This window comes from Sphaeroforma arctica, assembly GCF_001186125.1.
Source record: "Sphaeroforma arctica JP610 unplaced genomic scaffold supercont1.125, whole genome shotgun sequence".
Taxonomy (NCBI): Eukaryota; class Ichthyosporea; order Ichthyophonida; genus Sphaeroforma; species Sphaeroforma arctica.
In genome coordinates, this window is record NW_014040433.1 from 45,804 (window position 1) to 64,148 (window position 18,345).

Consider the following 18,345-nt stretch of genomic DNA (forward strand, 5'->3'; position numbering starts at 1 on the left):
CTTCAAGGTCAACAGTAAGAAATGTCACTTCGGTGTTAACGAGATTCAGCTGTTGGGTTACCGAGTATCCGGGGATGGAATCATGATCGATCCCGGGAAGGTCGACCACTTGCTAGGCTGGAGAACTCCTACCACGGGTAAGGATGTCAACAGCATGTGCGGATTCGTCAACTTTTTGTCTGACGGAGTACCACACCTGGCAAGTTATTAAAAGCCCTTTGGACATCTGAGATGTCATAAAGGCAAACTAGGCGCACTGTGGACCAAAGACTGTGATGACGCATTCAAGCAGCTCAAAACAGTGGTACAGCAAGCACCAGTAGGCGGCGTCTTGTATCAAATGATTGATGGGAAACCAAGATATGTACAGTTCTTTAGCAGGGCTATGAATTCGTCTTAGACCAATTACCAACCGTGCTACAAGAGCTTTTGGCTATTGTTACTGCACTCACTCATTTTAAGGACTATCTATATGGCACGCACTTTAACGTGCTATGAGATCAGATGTCATTGCAACACCTAAAGGACATGAAACCTAACTCACAGTTAGTCAGTCGGTGGCATGACACGATCGCGAAATTTTCTTTCGGCATAACACACATACCGGGTATTCACAATCACCTACCCGACATGTTGTCTCGCTTCGTACCAGACTTTTAACAAGATGGTTAGGGAGTTACTAGCTACAGATTGGATGGCCAATCCTAGGTGGTTTAAGATCGCTGACAATATATATGGACCACATACCATAGATATGTTTGCCGCTCATCATAATGCGCAACTGCCGAGGTACCAGACACTGGAACATCCGGAAGGAGACGGATTCCAGATAGACTTGTCTCACGAGAATGCCTGTTCAAATCCTCCATGGCTATTAATACTACAGTTGGTAAATTATGTAAATATTCAAGATGCTACCATCACGTTATGTTGTCCCCTAAGACACTCAGATAAATGACTACCACAGTTGATCTCAATGATACAATGTGAGCCGATCTATGTGTATAGAGAGGTAGATACTTTTCTCTACCAGGGTACCCGTGCAGTCCAAAAGACGCCTTGGCGACATACTATAATATGTCGAATAGGTCCAGTTGGAACAACCAAGTGGACACCATCCGAGACTTTCAAACAGAAGGTTGAGAAATCCAAGATTCCACTCTTGAATCCGAAGTCTCAATCAGAGACTGGGACAACACTAGCACTTGCAGTATGTGTTACCGAGATACAGCCAAATTCAAAGGAATCAAAGAGGAGCGCAACACTAGCGAAAGCCTTCTACAAAAAGATATGGTCTGCCAGGGAAACTGCACACCGAGCAGAAACTCGATTGCTTAAGCAATTGATGAATGACTTTTCTGAGGTATATGATCATGTGACTCAACTAATGGACAGATCAAACATTAGTCGGATTCACGATGTAGAAGCTTTAGGCGAGATTGGACAAGACGAGTCTTCGAGTCCAGGTGATGACGCGGTGGAATCCTCACCTCCTGATTTCAATGTAACAAGTAGATCACAGGAGGCGATTCTGAAGTGGTTAAGACAAAATCATGCTCTTAAGCACATGGATAAGGTTAGAACTGAGAAAGATTGCAAGAGGTACGGAATCGTACACCCGAACCTCAAGCAATATATATCTCAGGTGTATCACGAATGTAACAACTGCGAAGTTAACCGGATCAAGCGCTACGGGTACGCACCTTTACGCAGCGTATCAGAAGACGAGCCGTGGCGCCGGGATATCATTGATTTGGTTGAGCTACCCACGTCCGAATACACGAAGGATAAATATGTCTGTCACGTGTTTGATGTCGCATCAAGATATAATATATTATATCCGCTGAAAGATAAATCGACACAAACTGTGGCTGAGTGCATATATAAGTGCTTCGCAGATTTCGGCTGGCCAGCTATTGTATGTTCCGACAACGGTTGTGAGTTTACAGGAGATGTCATGACGACACTGTTACTCGTTGCGGGATCAAGCCATAAGATGGGTGTACCTTACAAGCCTCAGACACAAGGTGCGAACGAGGTACGACACAGAAAAATGAAGGAGTTCATGTGAGGAGCACTACTTGATGATGCTGACATGTGGTCATACTCAATCATTTGGGTACAGACACAGATGAACGAATCTCTTGATTCAGTCACTGATACAACACCAGCTCACTATTTCCGGGGCCGTTATAGTGAATTACAGATCCCCTTATAACAAGGAGTCTCAAGATGATCATGTGTTACCATGCTTAGAAAAGATGCGTCGGACCAGAGATGTGGTTTATCCTTGCTTAAGGGAGATGAAGGACATCGCTCTCAATATGAGACAAAAGCGGCGGAATGATACCAAGAAAATAGACGAGTTTGAGGTAGGCGATATAGTCAACATTATGGCTCGCAACTTCGATACAACTGTGCTTACGGCTAAATATATTGGACCATTTATGATCTCTGTGGCCGATAAGAAGAGCGGAACGTATGAATTTAACAACGTTGACGGCTCTATAAATACCGGGTCACATCGAATCCCTACGACACAGATAATCCTTCGTCGCACACGTGAAGCTACTACACCTCTTATGTCTTACGAGTTTAAGAAGATTTTAAGGAAGTACAAACATGAGGATATGACATATTACACTGCGGAGTTCGACGATGGAGCACAGTTTGATCTTCCACCATCAGCATTTGATGATCCGGATGTACTAAAGGCTTTTAATAAGAAGTTTCGCAAACGCTTACACAAAAATAAGGCTGATGTAGAAACAATCTTACCATCGAATAAGCGACCCGAAGTGGTTAAGATCTATCCACAGACATCATACATTCCCAGCTTTAAACAGCATAGAATGTACGTACCTCCAATAGGCATTAAGAAACGTCCCATCCACCATCGGGGACCACAAGGACCAAAGCCCAAACGTAATAGAGTAGCCGAGTAACTTATAACGTCTATGTATACTTTGTCTAAGAGAATATAACATAAGCATTGAGGCTGTTATATGATCGAAACCCGTTTCTTTTCTTTCCGCTTTTACAATTCATGTGAGCTTTTTGAGTCTATGTGCTAATACCACGTATAAGCCAATATTGTAATTTTCAAGCTGAGGGGGGGGGGGGGGGCTAAGTAAAAATAGCTGGTTCCTAATAGTAGTTGCACAGTTAACGTATTTTATAAATGTAATAACGTATTACCGTTTATACTTATGATACAGGAATATGTTTAACGAATTGGATATTAACAAGAACTGAGAAATTCAATATTCTGTATATGTGACAGTACTCAGTAGAGTATGGGACTCTACTGTGGACAATTAGGTGGCTTTCCGAATATAGATTGGTTTTTCCACTGAAATTAGAATTGTACATAATATAGGAACGAGACTAATCTGACACCTGAAAATGACACTCTGGGAATCTCTAATTAATGGGAGTACCATGAGAGAGGATCTCAGGCATGAAATGGTTGTTGGTACAAACCTATGGTGTAATTCGATACTGATCTCAGAGCAAGATAATCCACTGAGAAAAGGACAGGATCAAAGTTGTTAGAATTTAGGACAACATGGTTTTGATTCCTCCTAGCCAGCCAACTAGATATGCCCGTCTATGCATTAAATGGGATGGGGAGCTAGGTACCAAGTGATGGGGTTTAGGTGCAGATGTATACTGCACCAGCTTGGTGTTTTGATTTGATTTTTGATTTTCTTAAGTTGGACTTAGAGGTATTTCATTGGTTAGTTTGATTGAGTGATTGTTTCGATGCGTGAAATGTAAACTATGCGTCCAATGTAGTGATATCTAGTCTTGTTAACTAAAACATAAATAAATCTAGACCGAAGTAGTGAGTGATTAGAGCGGAATATATAGACAATAGTCCCAGTATAAAACCCCCTAATCTTTTGCTCATTACCAAAGGCTGAAGCTAAACTTATTTAACATTTTGCATTTTATCGTAATAACGGATTGTCTTGTTAACGTAAACGTCTTGGTATCGTATAGTCAGCCTAGAGGAGACCGACTTTTACACTGGGCAGAAAATCATCATATCGCTGGTTCTTATATCGGACACATTCATGTATTGCACACTTCCGCACACTGCACGTGATCTGTCGATAGGAACCCTGCTCGCATTCGATGCCATCACTATCACTTCTCACCACGAACGTATATTTGCAGATCCACATAGCTAAAAATTACGCTTGCTATGAATCATGGATTTATTTATTTTTGTTATTAAGGACAATTGTTCAGCTGCCATGCAAGTGAACGAACACTCGCAACAGCCAACTGCAATCGTTCCCGAGCGTAGGCCATAAAGCGTAGTTGAGTATAAACTCCATATAATGTAGCATCTAGGTACCAGGAAAAGCAAAAGCTGGAACTAACACCACAGAATTCCCAAATCGGAAGTTTCAGGAAAGTCGGTATGAAACAGTGTTGCCTAGTAAGAGGAACACTCAAGTAAAAACTGAGTCCAGTGAGAAAATGCAAGTGAACGAACACTCTCAACAGCCAACTGCAATCATTCCCGAGCGTAGGCCATAAAGCGTAGTTGAGTATAAACTCCATATAATGTAGCATCTAGGTACCAGGAAAAGCAAAAGCTGGAACTAACACCACAGAATTCCCAAATCAGGAGTTTCAGGAAAGTCGATAGGAAACAGTGTTGCCTAGTAAGAGGAACACCCAAGTAAAAACTTACAATAAGTAGTGAAGAGAGACAGGAATACACGAATGTGTGGAGGAGACGACAAGCAGGACCTCCAGCGAGGCTACGAATAGTGAGTGTACCAGACACACCGAGGTTTTGGGGACATGGCCATGACGAGGAAATGAACGAAGAACATTGGACAGGGGAAGCTTGCTATGGACAAGGTAAGTCGCTATGGATAACAAGGAGACGTGCAACAATACACTGAAATATAGGTGGAATCTATAGGCAGATGAGTGTTGCTAGGAAGGTGTGAACATTAGGAATGAACAAATATGAAGTAATGTACATGAGGGGTGTGATAAGGGATCAGTAGATTTTAGTGGTACGTATGGAAATGAACGAAGAACATTGGACAGGGGAAGCTTGCTATGGACAAGGTAAGTCGCTATGGATAACAAGGAGACGTGCAACAATACACTGAAATATAGGTGGAATCTATAGGCAGATGAGTGTTGCTAGGAAGGTGTGAACATTAGGAATGAACAAATATGAAGTAGTGTACATGAGGGGTGTGATAAGGGATCAGTAGATTTTAGTGGTACGTATATGGAAGTGAAGCATTGTGTATTGGCCTCGTATAAGTGTAACATGCGATAGCGACTAGTTATGAGCAGCATAAGTGTAGAAGTAGAGGTATGAGAAGAATACCACAAAATTCGACATGAGACACGTAATAGCATCACATTGTGGAACATGCGCGACAGAACAGCTGTCAGCGAAGAAGTAAGAGGAGCAAGAGATGCAGGATGGATGGAATAGAGAAAGAATAGGTAGACAACACGTACGGTCGGGACTAGAATAAGTAATAGATAGAACGAGTATGTATACAGATGAAGCACGTGCGACAATAGGGGGAGCATGACACGTGCGACCAAAGGGGGGGCATGAGTCTAAAGCAAAGAGTGATGAATGAGAGTTACTCCATGCAATTAATCTGCACGAGGAGTAGTGAGTCCATGGGCTCTGGGAATAGGCAGTTGTAATTGAGAAGTATATGTGTGTCAAGAGAGGTTATCTGAGGACCAGCGAGGGGGGGGCAGACAAACCAGTTCGGGCGAATCAGACAATGCTGCAGCAAGCCCTAGTGACTCACCAGAACCGGTTGAGACAAGGCGAGAGTTCAGCACCGCCGAGCGAAAGCAACGAGTCGTCCCCTCCGAGCGCCCACACCTGGCGAGGTAGTGATAGGGGACAGGAGCGTCAGAATGACGGCGGCAGGGTTCTACACCAACAAGGACAGACTCGACCTCGTCAGAAGCGACGCCCTTACCGTCAGAGCCGTCAACACGGGAGCAATGCGCAATCCAAGACGGATCAGCTACTGCAGAAACAGCAAAAATTGCTGGATAGATATGAGCAGCGGCTGCAACACCTTCAGCGGCAGGCAGAGAGACCTCGAGGAGGTCCGACCACTATTTCTCCAGATCAGGGCCAAGAGGAGAGTATTAGTACCAGTCAGCCGCCGGAGCCAGTTGGGGAAAATGAACGTTTAGAGTTCAGGATTCCAGGCAGTGCGGCTAGATACGGAGTCGGATACCAAGCCCCAGCCCAAGGGATGGGACCTCAAGACTCAGATACACCACGGGCAGCGATCTCCCTACAAGATTCTGCACATGCGCAGCAAAGAGCAGCACAAGACCCTCATGGGCCGGAGGCGCTGGATAACCGTCGTGATCGATTATCCGAGACGGTTCATTCTCAGCAACAGAATCGACGATTCGAGGCGGAGGCACTACGAGACTCGATAACCGAACACACGGTGTTATCGACCCCTACGACACAGGTATCCTCACCAACGGCTGGTGACAAGGTGACCCCTCCGAGACCGGAATGTATTGCGGCGGATCGCCAAGCGCTTCATGCACGGATGCTCCGACTATCGGAAGAATTGTGCAGAGCGGTTGAGGCAGACGAGGTAAATCGTTTCCTATTGTCGTATCTTTCCAGCCATTCTCATACTCTACGAGTGGCTTGCAAAAATACTAAGACGCCTATAAAGAGATTCGTATAAGGACGTGTGTATCTGTATTGCTAGTGAGCTGGTCAGAATCCCTTAAATGTATTCGAACGGAAACCTTTTTGTTTTTATTAATTTTAAGGTCAACATATAATCATCCACATCATAGAACAATTTATTCACAGAGAAAGAGTTTCGTTATATTCTGTTAATGTGGTGGTTGTAATTTGCCCTTTCAAATTTATATACCGAACTGTACAGGCATTGTGATCTAAATAAAGTTGATAAGTGGTGATTGAAACGTATATCAAATTAATTTTCCTAAATCTGGTGTGCAATAAACGGCAAAGACATCTGAAAAATTCTTATCGAGCTTGTTCTCTGTATCAGATCGGGACTCGAGAATATATTCCACGCGCTCCCAACATGATGGGTTCGGTTGTGCTAATTTCTAATTTTATTGTACGCAGTTTTTCAGAGATATTGAAAGCATTGATCATGTTCTAATTCGCGATACCAGAGCTTACCCCGAAATCGAAGTTGGACCACGAATGCAGTTGATTGACAATAAACACGTGGTTAGACCTTATTTATAGACACGGCGAAAATGAAAGAAATTGGTAAAGGCTTAATATTCAAGGCCAGGAATTTGATCACAAGGTTAAGCAGAAAGACTTCACAAAGGTCGAATGGAACAAAAATTGCAGTTAGCTCACTCTTTCTCAATTCGCCATTTTTCAATAAGATTGTTTTCTCTACCTTCAGTCGCATCTGCTACTCCATCTCGTACCTGTATAGGTCTTTACAGTGTGTAACCACGATCTAATCTATTCAGATGCATGAATCACTGGTATATGTACTGAATTGAGTAAACCTCCTTTTTATGCACAGGCCCTATAATTTAAGAAATACTATATGTTGCATGTATGCTTACCGTGCTACTGTGTAATCTATTTTTATCTTGATTATTACCTTGACCCAAGTTTATCATTCTAGTTTGGTGCTCGCTTCGTAGGCCTACGATATAAGATAACGCTGCTTTTACATAGTCTTTCAAGCCTCCACCTGTTTCTTCTACAGTTGAATTTGTTAACCGTGAGCCACGTTAAATACCTGCATTTTGTATATAAACAATGTAGTTACTTGTTGTGCCCCTCAATGGCTAGAATAATGTGGAAACGAGCTACACTCTATTGTTCCCTTTCACAAAAACACAGACTTGTCTCTTCGGCAACTGACAACTGATGAAATAGCTAGGCATACAAGCATTGATGGCAGCCAATCGAACAATGTTAAATTGCTGTAGCCTATTCCTGTATTGAAGATCGTCAAAGGGGAAATATTTCGATACATGCAGCATTTAATACGTGTTAAGTAGCAACAAGACGTTATAGATCTTATCTATGTACCTTCTAAAAAGTATGAAGAATTGCTATACCAGATCGTTCTATGTGCGGAAAGTACTATTTTAATGCAATCCAGTAAATAAGTCGTTTGTATGCTACTATGCCACCTCATAAACAAGTACTAATTTCAATTCACTATTGATATATGGTTATCGTATTCAATAATGATCACAACCATGACTAAAAATGCGTGTACAAAACTGTATTCACTTGTGAAATCAATCACGGTTTAAAGCGACAATGCTGGCACGTTCTCCGCGATCGAGAACTTCAATAACCGACTCTATGTATTGTACACGTTGCAAATTTTGGCAAAAGACTTACTGTATGCTGAGGGGGTGGGGGGGGGACGGACTAGAGCTCGATGGACTTCTAGTATGCACAAACGAGCTTGTGCACACGAACAGATGCATGGACGACTATGGTGTATGTCTACACAGATAGGGTCAAAAAGAAAAGAGAAGGTAGGCAAAATGCTGGCGTAGAGCTGTACCACATTGTTGTGGTACACATGAACACCATTCACACGAGTACATTTTAAAATATTTACAGCATACCGATTAATACAGGATAAACGATGGGGGAACTTAGCACTGCGAATTGGAACTCGCGACATACATGACAAAATCCTCAATAAGAAAATATGACTCCCCCGCCTCCCCACCACCCCTCCCAAATGTAGAAGACTATGTACTGGTCCCATTAAGAAGAAGTGTTTGGGCGGAACGGTGGAGATGCTAAGCAAAGAAGGCAAAAATATGCATTCTAAGATGAAACTGGTTCAATAAAGGTATAGTTGTCATGTGTGCTATTCGAGAACTCGTAGATTAGAACTCGAAGATTTGAAAAAGCTGCGATAATATCGTAACAATATTATGCGTGAATCTAAATCCAAACATCTACAACAGTAAGGTGTTTGCCGGACAGCCAGAGATAACATAAAAGTGTATATTGATCAATATGCAGGTTGCCCCTGAAATGGGAGTATTGCTCACAAAATGGTTCAAGCAGTGTATGGAGAATGCAATCAAAATATCAAATGAGAAAGCACAAGACAATTGGATGAAGACTGAACAGAAAGTATATATGCACAGTTGAGATATACAAATCAGCCTAAACCATAGCCGCTGTGTCTTTAAAAGCCACATTCGGGCCTGGGCATTAGCAGTGTACATGATTCTTTCATACTACCTATCAACCTATGCGGCAAAACTCAAGCGAAGGTGATAAAGGCTACATCCTCTTCGAAACATACCAAGCTATGCGTACAAAACACATTCCCAAATGGCAGTATAGCAATAGTGGAGGGTAGAGAGCAAATAACAAGCAGTGCATCAACACAAGAGTGAGAATAGCAAGCAGCAACACGTGAGAGAGAACACCAAACAGAAACACTTGGGAGAGAGCAACAAGTCAAGTGGGCCAACATCAGTCTGCAGTACCAAAAAGAAATTTAATCAATACCACACCACATGCAATATTAACCACGAATGGAAGAAACAGTTGTATATTTAAAAACATTTTGTACGATAAAAAATAGCCTTTATCAAGCACAGGAAGAGCAATTCTACCTAACAGTAAGCTGGGTTCCATCAACTGTTTTAAAAATAAACCAGATGTACGTCCCACCCATAACATCGAGTGAACCCGATTTGAAGTGCGTAGGAAAACTTGCCTACTAAATAAGTTTTTATTGTGTACCTGCATGTGTATTGTATACATACTTGCTCTATAGACATACTGGCGGAGAACGTATTGAATAACTCGATAGAAGTAAATAAACGACGAGGACAAGGTGCAATGGTGTAGCATCTAGGGACCAGATTATCAACAAGCCAATACAAATCCCAAAACCTCATAATAATCAAATATTGAGTTTTGAAATTAGGATTCAAATATTTCTGATATTAGAGTCATCTGAAAAATAAACAGTAGAACCGGCAAGCTATACAGGGACTCCGCGTGTGAGAGAAACACTCAAGTATAAAACCTGAGTCTAGTGAAATAGAAAACACAAATAAAGACTCGGTTCGATTATCTCAGACTGGGACTTTTCCTAGCTGAGATAACCGTGCTTGAGAAGCGGTCTATTGTACCCTTTGGCTCGTACTTTTCAGCTACTCTCCATACGCTACATTTTTTTTAACAATATCCTTACTTAGATAAGTCAGATAGAAACAAACCTCACTTAAGGTGAGAAACTAGTAGTGTTTTGAGCAGAAAGAGGTCAGTTAAAAACCTCACACAAATTACTGTATTCAGCGTTAAGCAAGTATAATCCATAAAGAAGCAGTGACGGAGCTCCAGACCGTAACAAGGCGAAACCGGGAGACTACCAGTGAGTCTGAGAAACAAGTGGGTCGGAGGAAATTAGAAGCTGGACCCCAGAAACAGGCAAGAAGCGGTCCCATGAAATCTCTGGTATCCGAGAAGGAGTAGGGTAAGGTTTGGGGGAGTTTCAGTGCCGTCTAGTGACAAATAGAAGAGAAACCACCCAAAAGTGTCAAGGTGATGAGTTCTTCAATGTTGAGATATTCTGTGTGAAAATTGTGGAGTGCCACTGTGATTTTCAAATAAGAAAATTTTAGTAGGTTAGAACACCCCACTAAGGAAATGAAGAAAGACTAGTAAACGTACCCGACAGTCCAGATAGGGATAGAACAGGCAGGCACACCCAACCAACAGTGGTGGGAGGAATAAGGTGAGGTTCAGTGAGTAGAATCGCACTTATAGACAAAAGCATAGAAAGAAGACAGTCAACATTTCGATAAGAAACGCACGTAGGCATCCAATTCGCAATAATACAGGTGAGGATTCTAATTTGGTCTGCTTATGTAGATTGGCAAGTGTACTACTGCAAGTAAAGAGAAACTAGAACACAGAATACACAAGGTTTTCTTAGCCTATCCTCTAGAAACACAGAGAGGGCATCAAATTCATGAGCAATCGATGAGACCACCAAATTTAGCTCAAAAAAGGGAATGCTGACTATCACACCTAATACTACAAGTACAGAGCAATCAAGGAAGAGTGAATACCAAGACTCTCTTTATACCAAGAACATCAGTATCCTAGTTTGGGACCAGAAGTTTACAAATATACGTGGGTCAGCGGATGAAATTACCTCAAATGACGTGTAACAGAACATCTCTGGACAATCATACCACAGGTGGCTACCAACGTATAACAGAACATATATCACGACTACAAAGAGAAGTATAACAAACGCTTGAACATACAAAGGTTGTAAGGCGTAAAATTCAAGTGATAAGTCAAGGTCGAATCCTCAACATCTCATAGTAGCATAACATTGACAAATAATAGAAAGTAGTACACATGCTTCATGGAAGACAATAGCACGAGATTTATAACACATGACTAATGAATGATACACGTCAAGTGATACAACATTTAGCATGATAAAATCAAAAGCACCAGTGTGGCTTGCAACCAGAAGACACATAAGCATTGAGACATCACATCCAAGTGACATTAAAAACACAAGACACAAAATAGCAAATCACAAACAAACAGTTTGAAATAACATAATCACAATCTGACAATGCAACCACAGTACAGTTGATCAAGAACAACAAAAAACCTGATCGAGCACGCTAAGAGCTCAATAGATAAAAAAATTACTAGAGCATCAAGATTACTAGTTGGGGCTCATAGCAACAGCAAGAAAGTAACCGACGAAAATCCAAGATACATAATAAGTGTAACATGCGGATAACAAACACACCGAGTAATATCTAGCTAAGGGTGCACCACTACAAAAAGATACTGAAACAACATATGCGCAGGCGCATTCGCACACAATTCAGGTAATAACACTTTAAATGGAAGAGGTATTGATCACAAGACTACTCTACAGTGTGCAACACAATGACACAAAAAGACAAACATAGGTTAGACGAACCCACAATTCAATGGGGTCGGCAAACACACCAAACATAGATGCGAATCAAAAGTCACACATGTTAGAAAAGTGGGCTACCTAAGTGATATTCAGTTAGTAAACAGTTCGTGAGACTCGGAAGTGAATTCAGTTCACTAACCACAATAAAAGCGACTAAAAGGACCACAAAGTAGACACACAGGTGCTAATCATCTGAAGTAATATCTCAAGTGTATACAGCACATCCACATACCACAGGAACACGATCAAACGATTCACATACAAGTCAAATAGATCGTCGTCAATACAAGTAAGTTCGGTATGAAACAGAGTATCAAGGGTGATGCCAATAAGACCGAACAGAAAAGTGGGCTACCTAAGTGATATTCAGTTAGTAAACAGTTCGTGAGACTCGGAAGTGAATTCAGTTCACTAACCACAATAAAAGCGACTAAGAGGACCACAAAGTAGACACACAGGTGCTAATCATCTGAAGTAATATCTCAAGTGTAAACAGCACATCCACATATCACAGGAACACGATCAAACGATTCACATACCCACAAAGTAGACACACAGGTGCTAATCATCTGAAGTAATATCTCAAGTGTAAACAGCACATCAACATACCACAGGAACACGATCAAACGATTCACATACAAGTCAAATAGATCGTCGTCAATACAAGTAAGTTCGGTATGAAACAGAGTATCAAGGGTGATGCCAATAAGACCGAACTTCAAAGGTGACGTCATTAGGACCAAACATCTAATTAAAATCGTGTGAGAAATATTTTCGCACATGACGAAATAAGTTCAAATAAGTCCACACGTGACGGAATAAGCCGAACCTACAAACACCGTTTACACCTCCCCAATCACAGGAAGGAACGCAACAAGATACCGCACAACACAGAACGGTGAGCACTTCCAACGGAAGTGCAGCAAAGCGAGACCACAATAAAAGTAAGTGAGATAAATTCAAATTTTATACATTTTTTTGTACAAATTACTAGCAAAGACAAAGCGGGTGAAGCGCGCATTCGCACAGAATATAGCACGAGTCGCTACTAATAACCTGAAATACCCACACATCAACACATATATCTCAAGATGCCAACGGCAACCAGAGCAGGCGTGTATGGTCGTGAAGAGGGTGGCGCTGGCGCGGACGATGCGGGTGACAGCCCAGCAGGGGGGACAAACCCAGGCAGTAGCTCAAGCCAACCAACACCGGGGGAGGGGCACCCATACAAGCTTCAGCAATGCGTTTACAAATAGACAAAAGCATCTGTCAAGGCAACTATGTCCTGGTGAGTAGGTTTGTAGCCAAATTGGAACAAACAGCACCGATATCTATCGAGTCTACACAAGGTGAGAGTAGGCATAGACGATCAACAGCCAGAACGACGCATGCCAATCGTCGATGCATAACTCACAGAAGAAGATACGATTTAGCTATCAATGAGTGTGGTGATGACGAGGAGGACGAACTAATACAAATCAGTCAGTGCATCAGTGAGTTATAACTCATGCGTTCACGCTTAGGCGATAGGATCAATGAACCTACACTTTAACTACTAAAAACCTCAGGATTTTCCGAAGTTACCCCGAGACAGTTATTTCAAAACGAAAAAATGTGGAGATATTATAGAGTTTACTACGCGATGCAGAGATCTATTCTTAGCCAAGTCTGTGTCATCATGTTCGTACCCAGCGCGCGAGATATCTATTAGACTCCATTGATACAACGGAGACGACCAAGGGGGTGCCCAATGAGTTACGATACTCTGAAACACAGATGACCAAGCACTACAAGGACCCTGAACAATTGAATAGAATCATTATTGTCAGCCTCAGACACCATCCAGTAGAGAATCTGTTAGAGAAGTTTCTCAATGACATGCAGAATAAGACATTGAACGTGGAGGTGCACACAGAGCGATTGCATCGAACAATGCAAGTGTTAGAAGAGTGTTACCGCAACTCGGACAAAGAGACTATACACACGCAAAATCCTCAAGATCAGGCACTTACGTACTACGGACAACAGAAGAAAGTGGACGTCATCATCAAAGCAGACAAACTGCCTGATGAAAGTGAAGGTCACTTATCCGATATGAAACACACCACGTTTTACTCTCCTACTGAAGCAATCATAAGAGTAGCGGCTAAAGTACAGGCAGAGCGTTTGTACAGAGAGCGTAAGAAACGCAACTCGCAGCCAGTCACACGCAGCCAGTCTCAGAACGGCACAACCACTGCGACCAAACCTGAAACGTCACAAACCAGAGAAAGGCGCACCGAAACAAACCAAGCCAATAGGACAAACTCAAGAGAAGTGAGAGGCGCGCGAAGAGCGTGCATGTCCTTATTGTAAGGTGATGCCAGTCCCACATCGTTCCAGTCTATGTCTCATGAAGGCATCGAATCAGACCAAACAGGCTGGGGAGCGTGTCAAGAACGATGTGCAACTAGCAAGACTGTCCATCACCTCCGGAAAGGTAGAAGACATCACAGATGGCGATGAGTCCTGCAACAACTGGTGGGAGGAAGCAAACATGATTGACCTGGCTGACAGGCTTAATGTACATACAGATGAAGAAATGTTGTTAATACATGCATATGATATAAATTACCAACCTTTATCCTTACTTCCCGCACCACGAGACCAACGCTTGCACTTTGACACGTACAAAATGGCAACACATACAATGCACTAGTAGACTCTGGCGCGCAGAGCTGATGTATGGACAAGAGTATATTAACTGAAGTGTATCTCTCTGTCAGAGCGCAACCGGGCTACATATAACTACCACAAACAGATGCAAGAATACAAAGAACAAGGTCAATCCAAGTGTGTAGAAGTATTGAATCTATCAGACCAGAAGGCACCAATACTTCTAGGTATGGACATTTTACCCTACATAGGCGTATCCATAGCGGGATTAATAAATCCACTTATACCAACAGATGCAAAACGAAAATTACTACTCACTCCACATGAGGAAGACCCAAAGCATGAACAAAAAGGCTTCAGATAATCACTGTCAGATATCCTAGACACTAATGTGAACATACCTCCTGATGTACATTGCAACCTACCAGGCTCTACAGTCACAGTACCTGCAAATGAAATCAATGTCAGACAAATGAGGCATGCCAAAGTCAACTTTGTACCCCATAAGTATATTCCGCAAACGGATGAAAACATGAAAAGGTGGCTTACAGATGGTCACATATACAAACGAACTACACCAACAACAGTGAATCTACCATTGTTATCAACAGGTGAACATGACCAAACAGGTGTCCTTAAGAAAGTAAGAACATGTTTAAACTCACTTGAGATCAATTACCAACATGGACAAGATAAATTCGTGCTACCAAAAATAAAAGAAGTACTACACAACCTACAAGGAGTACAATTCTTCTCAAAGTTAGTTCTCACGGGAGGGTTCCATCACTTCCTAGTAGATGAAGCAAGCCAACACTTCTTCATGTTCTCGTGGAGAGGAGCGCAATACGCATTCATGTCAGCGCTGTTTGGCCTACACTCACTCACAGCACAATTCCAAAGAGTCATGGCAAACTTGCTCACAAACATCAAATGTGTGCAAGTGTATGTAGATGACATAGTAATTGTAAGTCTTACAGAAGATGAACACCGCAAGACAGTTCTCGAAGTAATCAAACGGTTGAATGGAGCAAACTTCCGACTCAACCACTACAAATATGCCTTCGCGGTCAAAGTGGTCAATATTCTAGGTGTGAAAGTCACCACAAATGACCTATAGCTGATCCTGAAAAAAAGAAACGAATGATGGACTGGCCACTATCCAGAACGAAAAGAGATCTGCACAAAGCGGTGGGACTAGCAAATTATATGCGCGACCATATTTCCAACTTTGCCCACACAACTTAACACTTCAGGAACCTAATGAAAGGGAAAATAAACCAGAATATATTCATGCTATGGACACCGGAACTCAAAAAGAAGTGGGAAGAACTCAAAGAAGCCATCGCGTGTTCGGCGACACTAGCATACCCTGTTGATGGGGTACCGTTTCAAACCATGAACGATGCTAGTGACTATGGAATAGGAGGATGTTTATTTCAAGTCATCGATAGAGTCAGGAGAGATATTTTCTACTTTTCCAAAGGCTTGAATCCACCACAACAACGCTTCGGCACAAACACTAAAGAGCTACTAGCACTGGCATACAGCCTAGAACATTTCTCCGAATATATCAAAGGAGGGGACATAACACTGTGGACAGATCATAAAGCGCTCACGCAAATGAACAGCCAACAGACGTTACACCCAATGCTAACTAAATGGATAGCTAAAACATTACACCACCACTTCTCCATCAAACATGTCCCAGGCAAGGACGACCAGATGGCAGACATGATGTCGTGTCTATACGAAGACATATTTACTACTAAAAAGTCAGAGGTACTGCATAACGCGAACAAAACAACACACAACAGCCGAGAGTGCACCACCTTGGAAACTAACATGCCCATAACCATTATAGCTATAGACTGGATGTTACACCCCAGATTCTACAAATAAACTGAAAGACGATTTGAGAAATTCACAGTAGATCTGTTTGCATCAGTACTATACCAAAAACCAGAATGCGCTCCTGCAGAAGTGGGCGCAGGTATTGAATGCATGGGCAAACCCACCGTGGAAACTCATACTTGAGATCCTTGACAAAGTCATTAAAGAGGCAACCAGCATCACGAGATGTGTACCATAATATCCCAATGCAACGTGGTTTCCAAAATTATTGTCTTTACTAGAAGAAGACTCGATGCTAGTGGAAAACACAAACAATAAGTTCCTCAACGAATGTGGCAAGACCCCATGTGGCGTCTCATCAGTAGCAAAGATAGGAGTGAAGTCTCCATAATTTGCCTCAACGCGGGAACAACCTGCCATACACGCTTCAGCATCACAACCAGTTTACTCTGGAGAGGCACCGCATGAAACAGAATACGAGACACGTGTTCACGCCATCGAGCAATACCACAACTTGGGACATTATAACCCTGAGGAAACGGTAAAAAAGTTGCAAGCAGATGGACACGATTGGCCACAAATTCAACAACATGTACACAAGTACAATGAAGATTGCGTACCATGTCTCAAAAATAAGATACACGAAAAGGAATTCCATCCCTTACAATCAATCACAGCCGCATTTACAGGGGACAGAGTCCAAGTGAACACCATTGGGCCACTACTGAACTCAAACAGAGGACACACAATGTGTTAGTATGGCTAGATGTGCATCCATCATATGTCATACTCAGACCAATGATGAACAAATCAGCGGCGACTATAGCACGGACGCTGGTACATATCATATGTAAACATGGGTTTCCGCAAATCATACAGACCGACCAAGGCACTGAATATGTTAATGACAAGTTTAACCTTCTGGAACTTTGGCATTGTGACATATTTATGATGACACTCAACAGCTCTGTGATTTGTATTATTGATCAGTGAAAAATATTGATTTGATATGGCTGACAAACATTGTCCCTAAAACCCTTTTGAAGCTAAGCAGCAGTTGTATCTGTTGTTAAACTGATTCACGGCAGCGTGCATATTTTTTTCAATTTAAGCCAGGGCCGACGGTAGGTGCATGAAAATATGCAGTGGTTTACTGTAAGCGGCTCTATCGTTGAAACGTTTCAAACAACATTTCCTTTCGACATATGTACCGTACACCTGGTCAATTAAACTGCCAATGGCGTGAATTTTTTCCCTATACGTTGACTATCTTGTACTATTTTAAATGCTTTGACCACTCTTGTGCGAATGACACCTCTGGTGGGCGAGTTATTAGACTCCACACATAATGAAAGGATTTCTTCTGTTGATATTTCTTAGCCTAATTTGAACGCGAGACCTTCTATCAGCTTTGCAGGTATCAGTGTGTTGGGGTCACAACAACCCTTACAAATAAACGGCTCACCTTTGCCTCGAGGGCTTGATGCTTAGAATTATTCGCCTTAAGGATATATTCCATCTCATCACGGGTAAGGTGCTTGAAATTTGCACTGGATGATAAGAATTCATTGGACGATATCTGAGTCGGATTTTGCGCTTGTGTAAAGGTATGTACTAGAATAAATATTATTTCTAGAAGCAGCGGTTTTCGTGCAAATTATCGTACATACGTGCCCATGATAGGTGATTCTGTAAACACTCCGAAGCATTATTTGTCTATCCATCTGAAGCTGACAGCGACATTTTGTGCCGCTACTGTCAATGATAATACATATGTGTATTACATGACGTGTCGGACTCTACGCTCTCACCCCGAGTTTTTCAGTGAATT

General features: G+C 42.1%; 2 protein-coding genes across 2 annotated transcripts; both read left to right on the forward strand.

Annotated features, from left to right (window-relative positions):
• Nucleotides 1–5,786: 5,786 nt before the first annotated feature.
• SARC_02710 (hypothetical protein) lies at nt 5,787–6,706 on the forward strand (the record flags this gene model as incomplete). Its single annotated transcript, XM_014303509.1, has 2 exons — nt 5,787–6,635; nt 6,668–6,706. 2 exons carry the CDS (start codon nt 5,787–5,789, stop codon nt 6,704–6,706), a joined length of 888 nt encoding a protein of 295 aa, XP_014158984.1.
• A 6,390-nt stretch (nt 6,707–13,096) lies between these two features.
• SARC_02711 (hypothetical protein) lies at nt 13,097–14,363 on the forward strand (the record flags this gene model as incomplete). Its single annotated transcript, XM_014303510.1, has 2 exons — nt 13,097–13,252; nt 13,701–14,363. The coding sequence occupies 2 exons, from the start codon at nt 13,097–13,099 to the stop codon at nt 14,361–14,363; spliced, it is 819 nt and encodes a 272-aa protein (XP_014158985.1).
• Between the last annotated feature and the right edge of the window lie 3,982 nt (nt 14,364–18,345).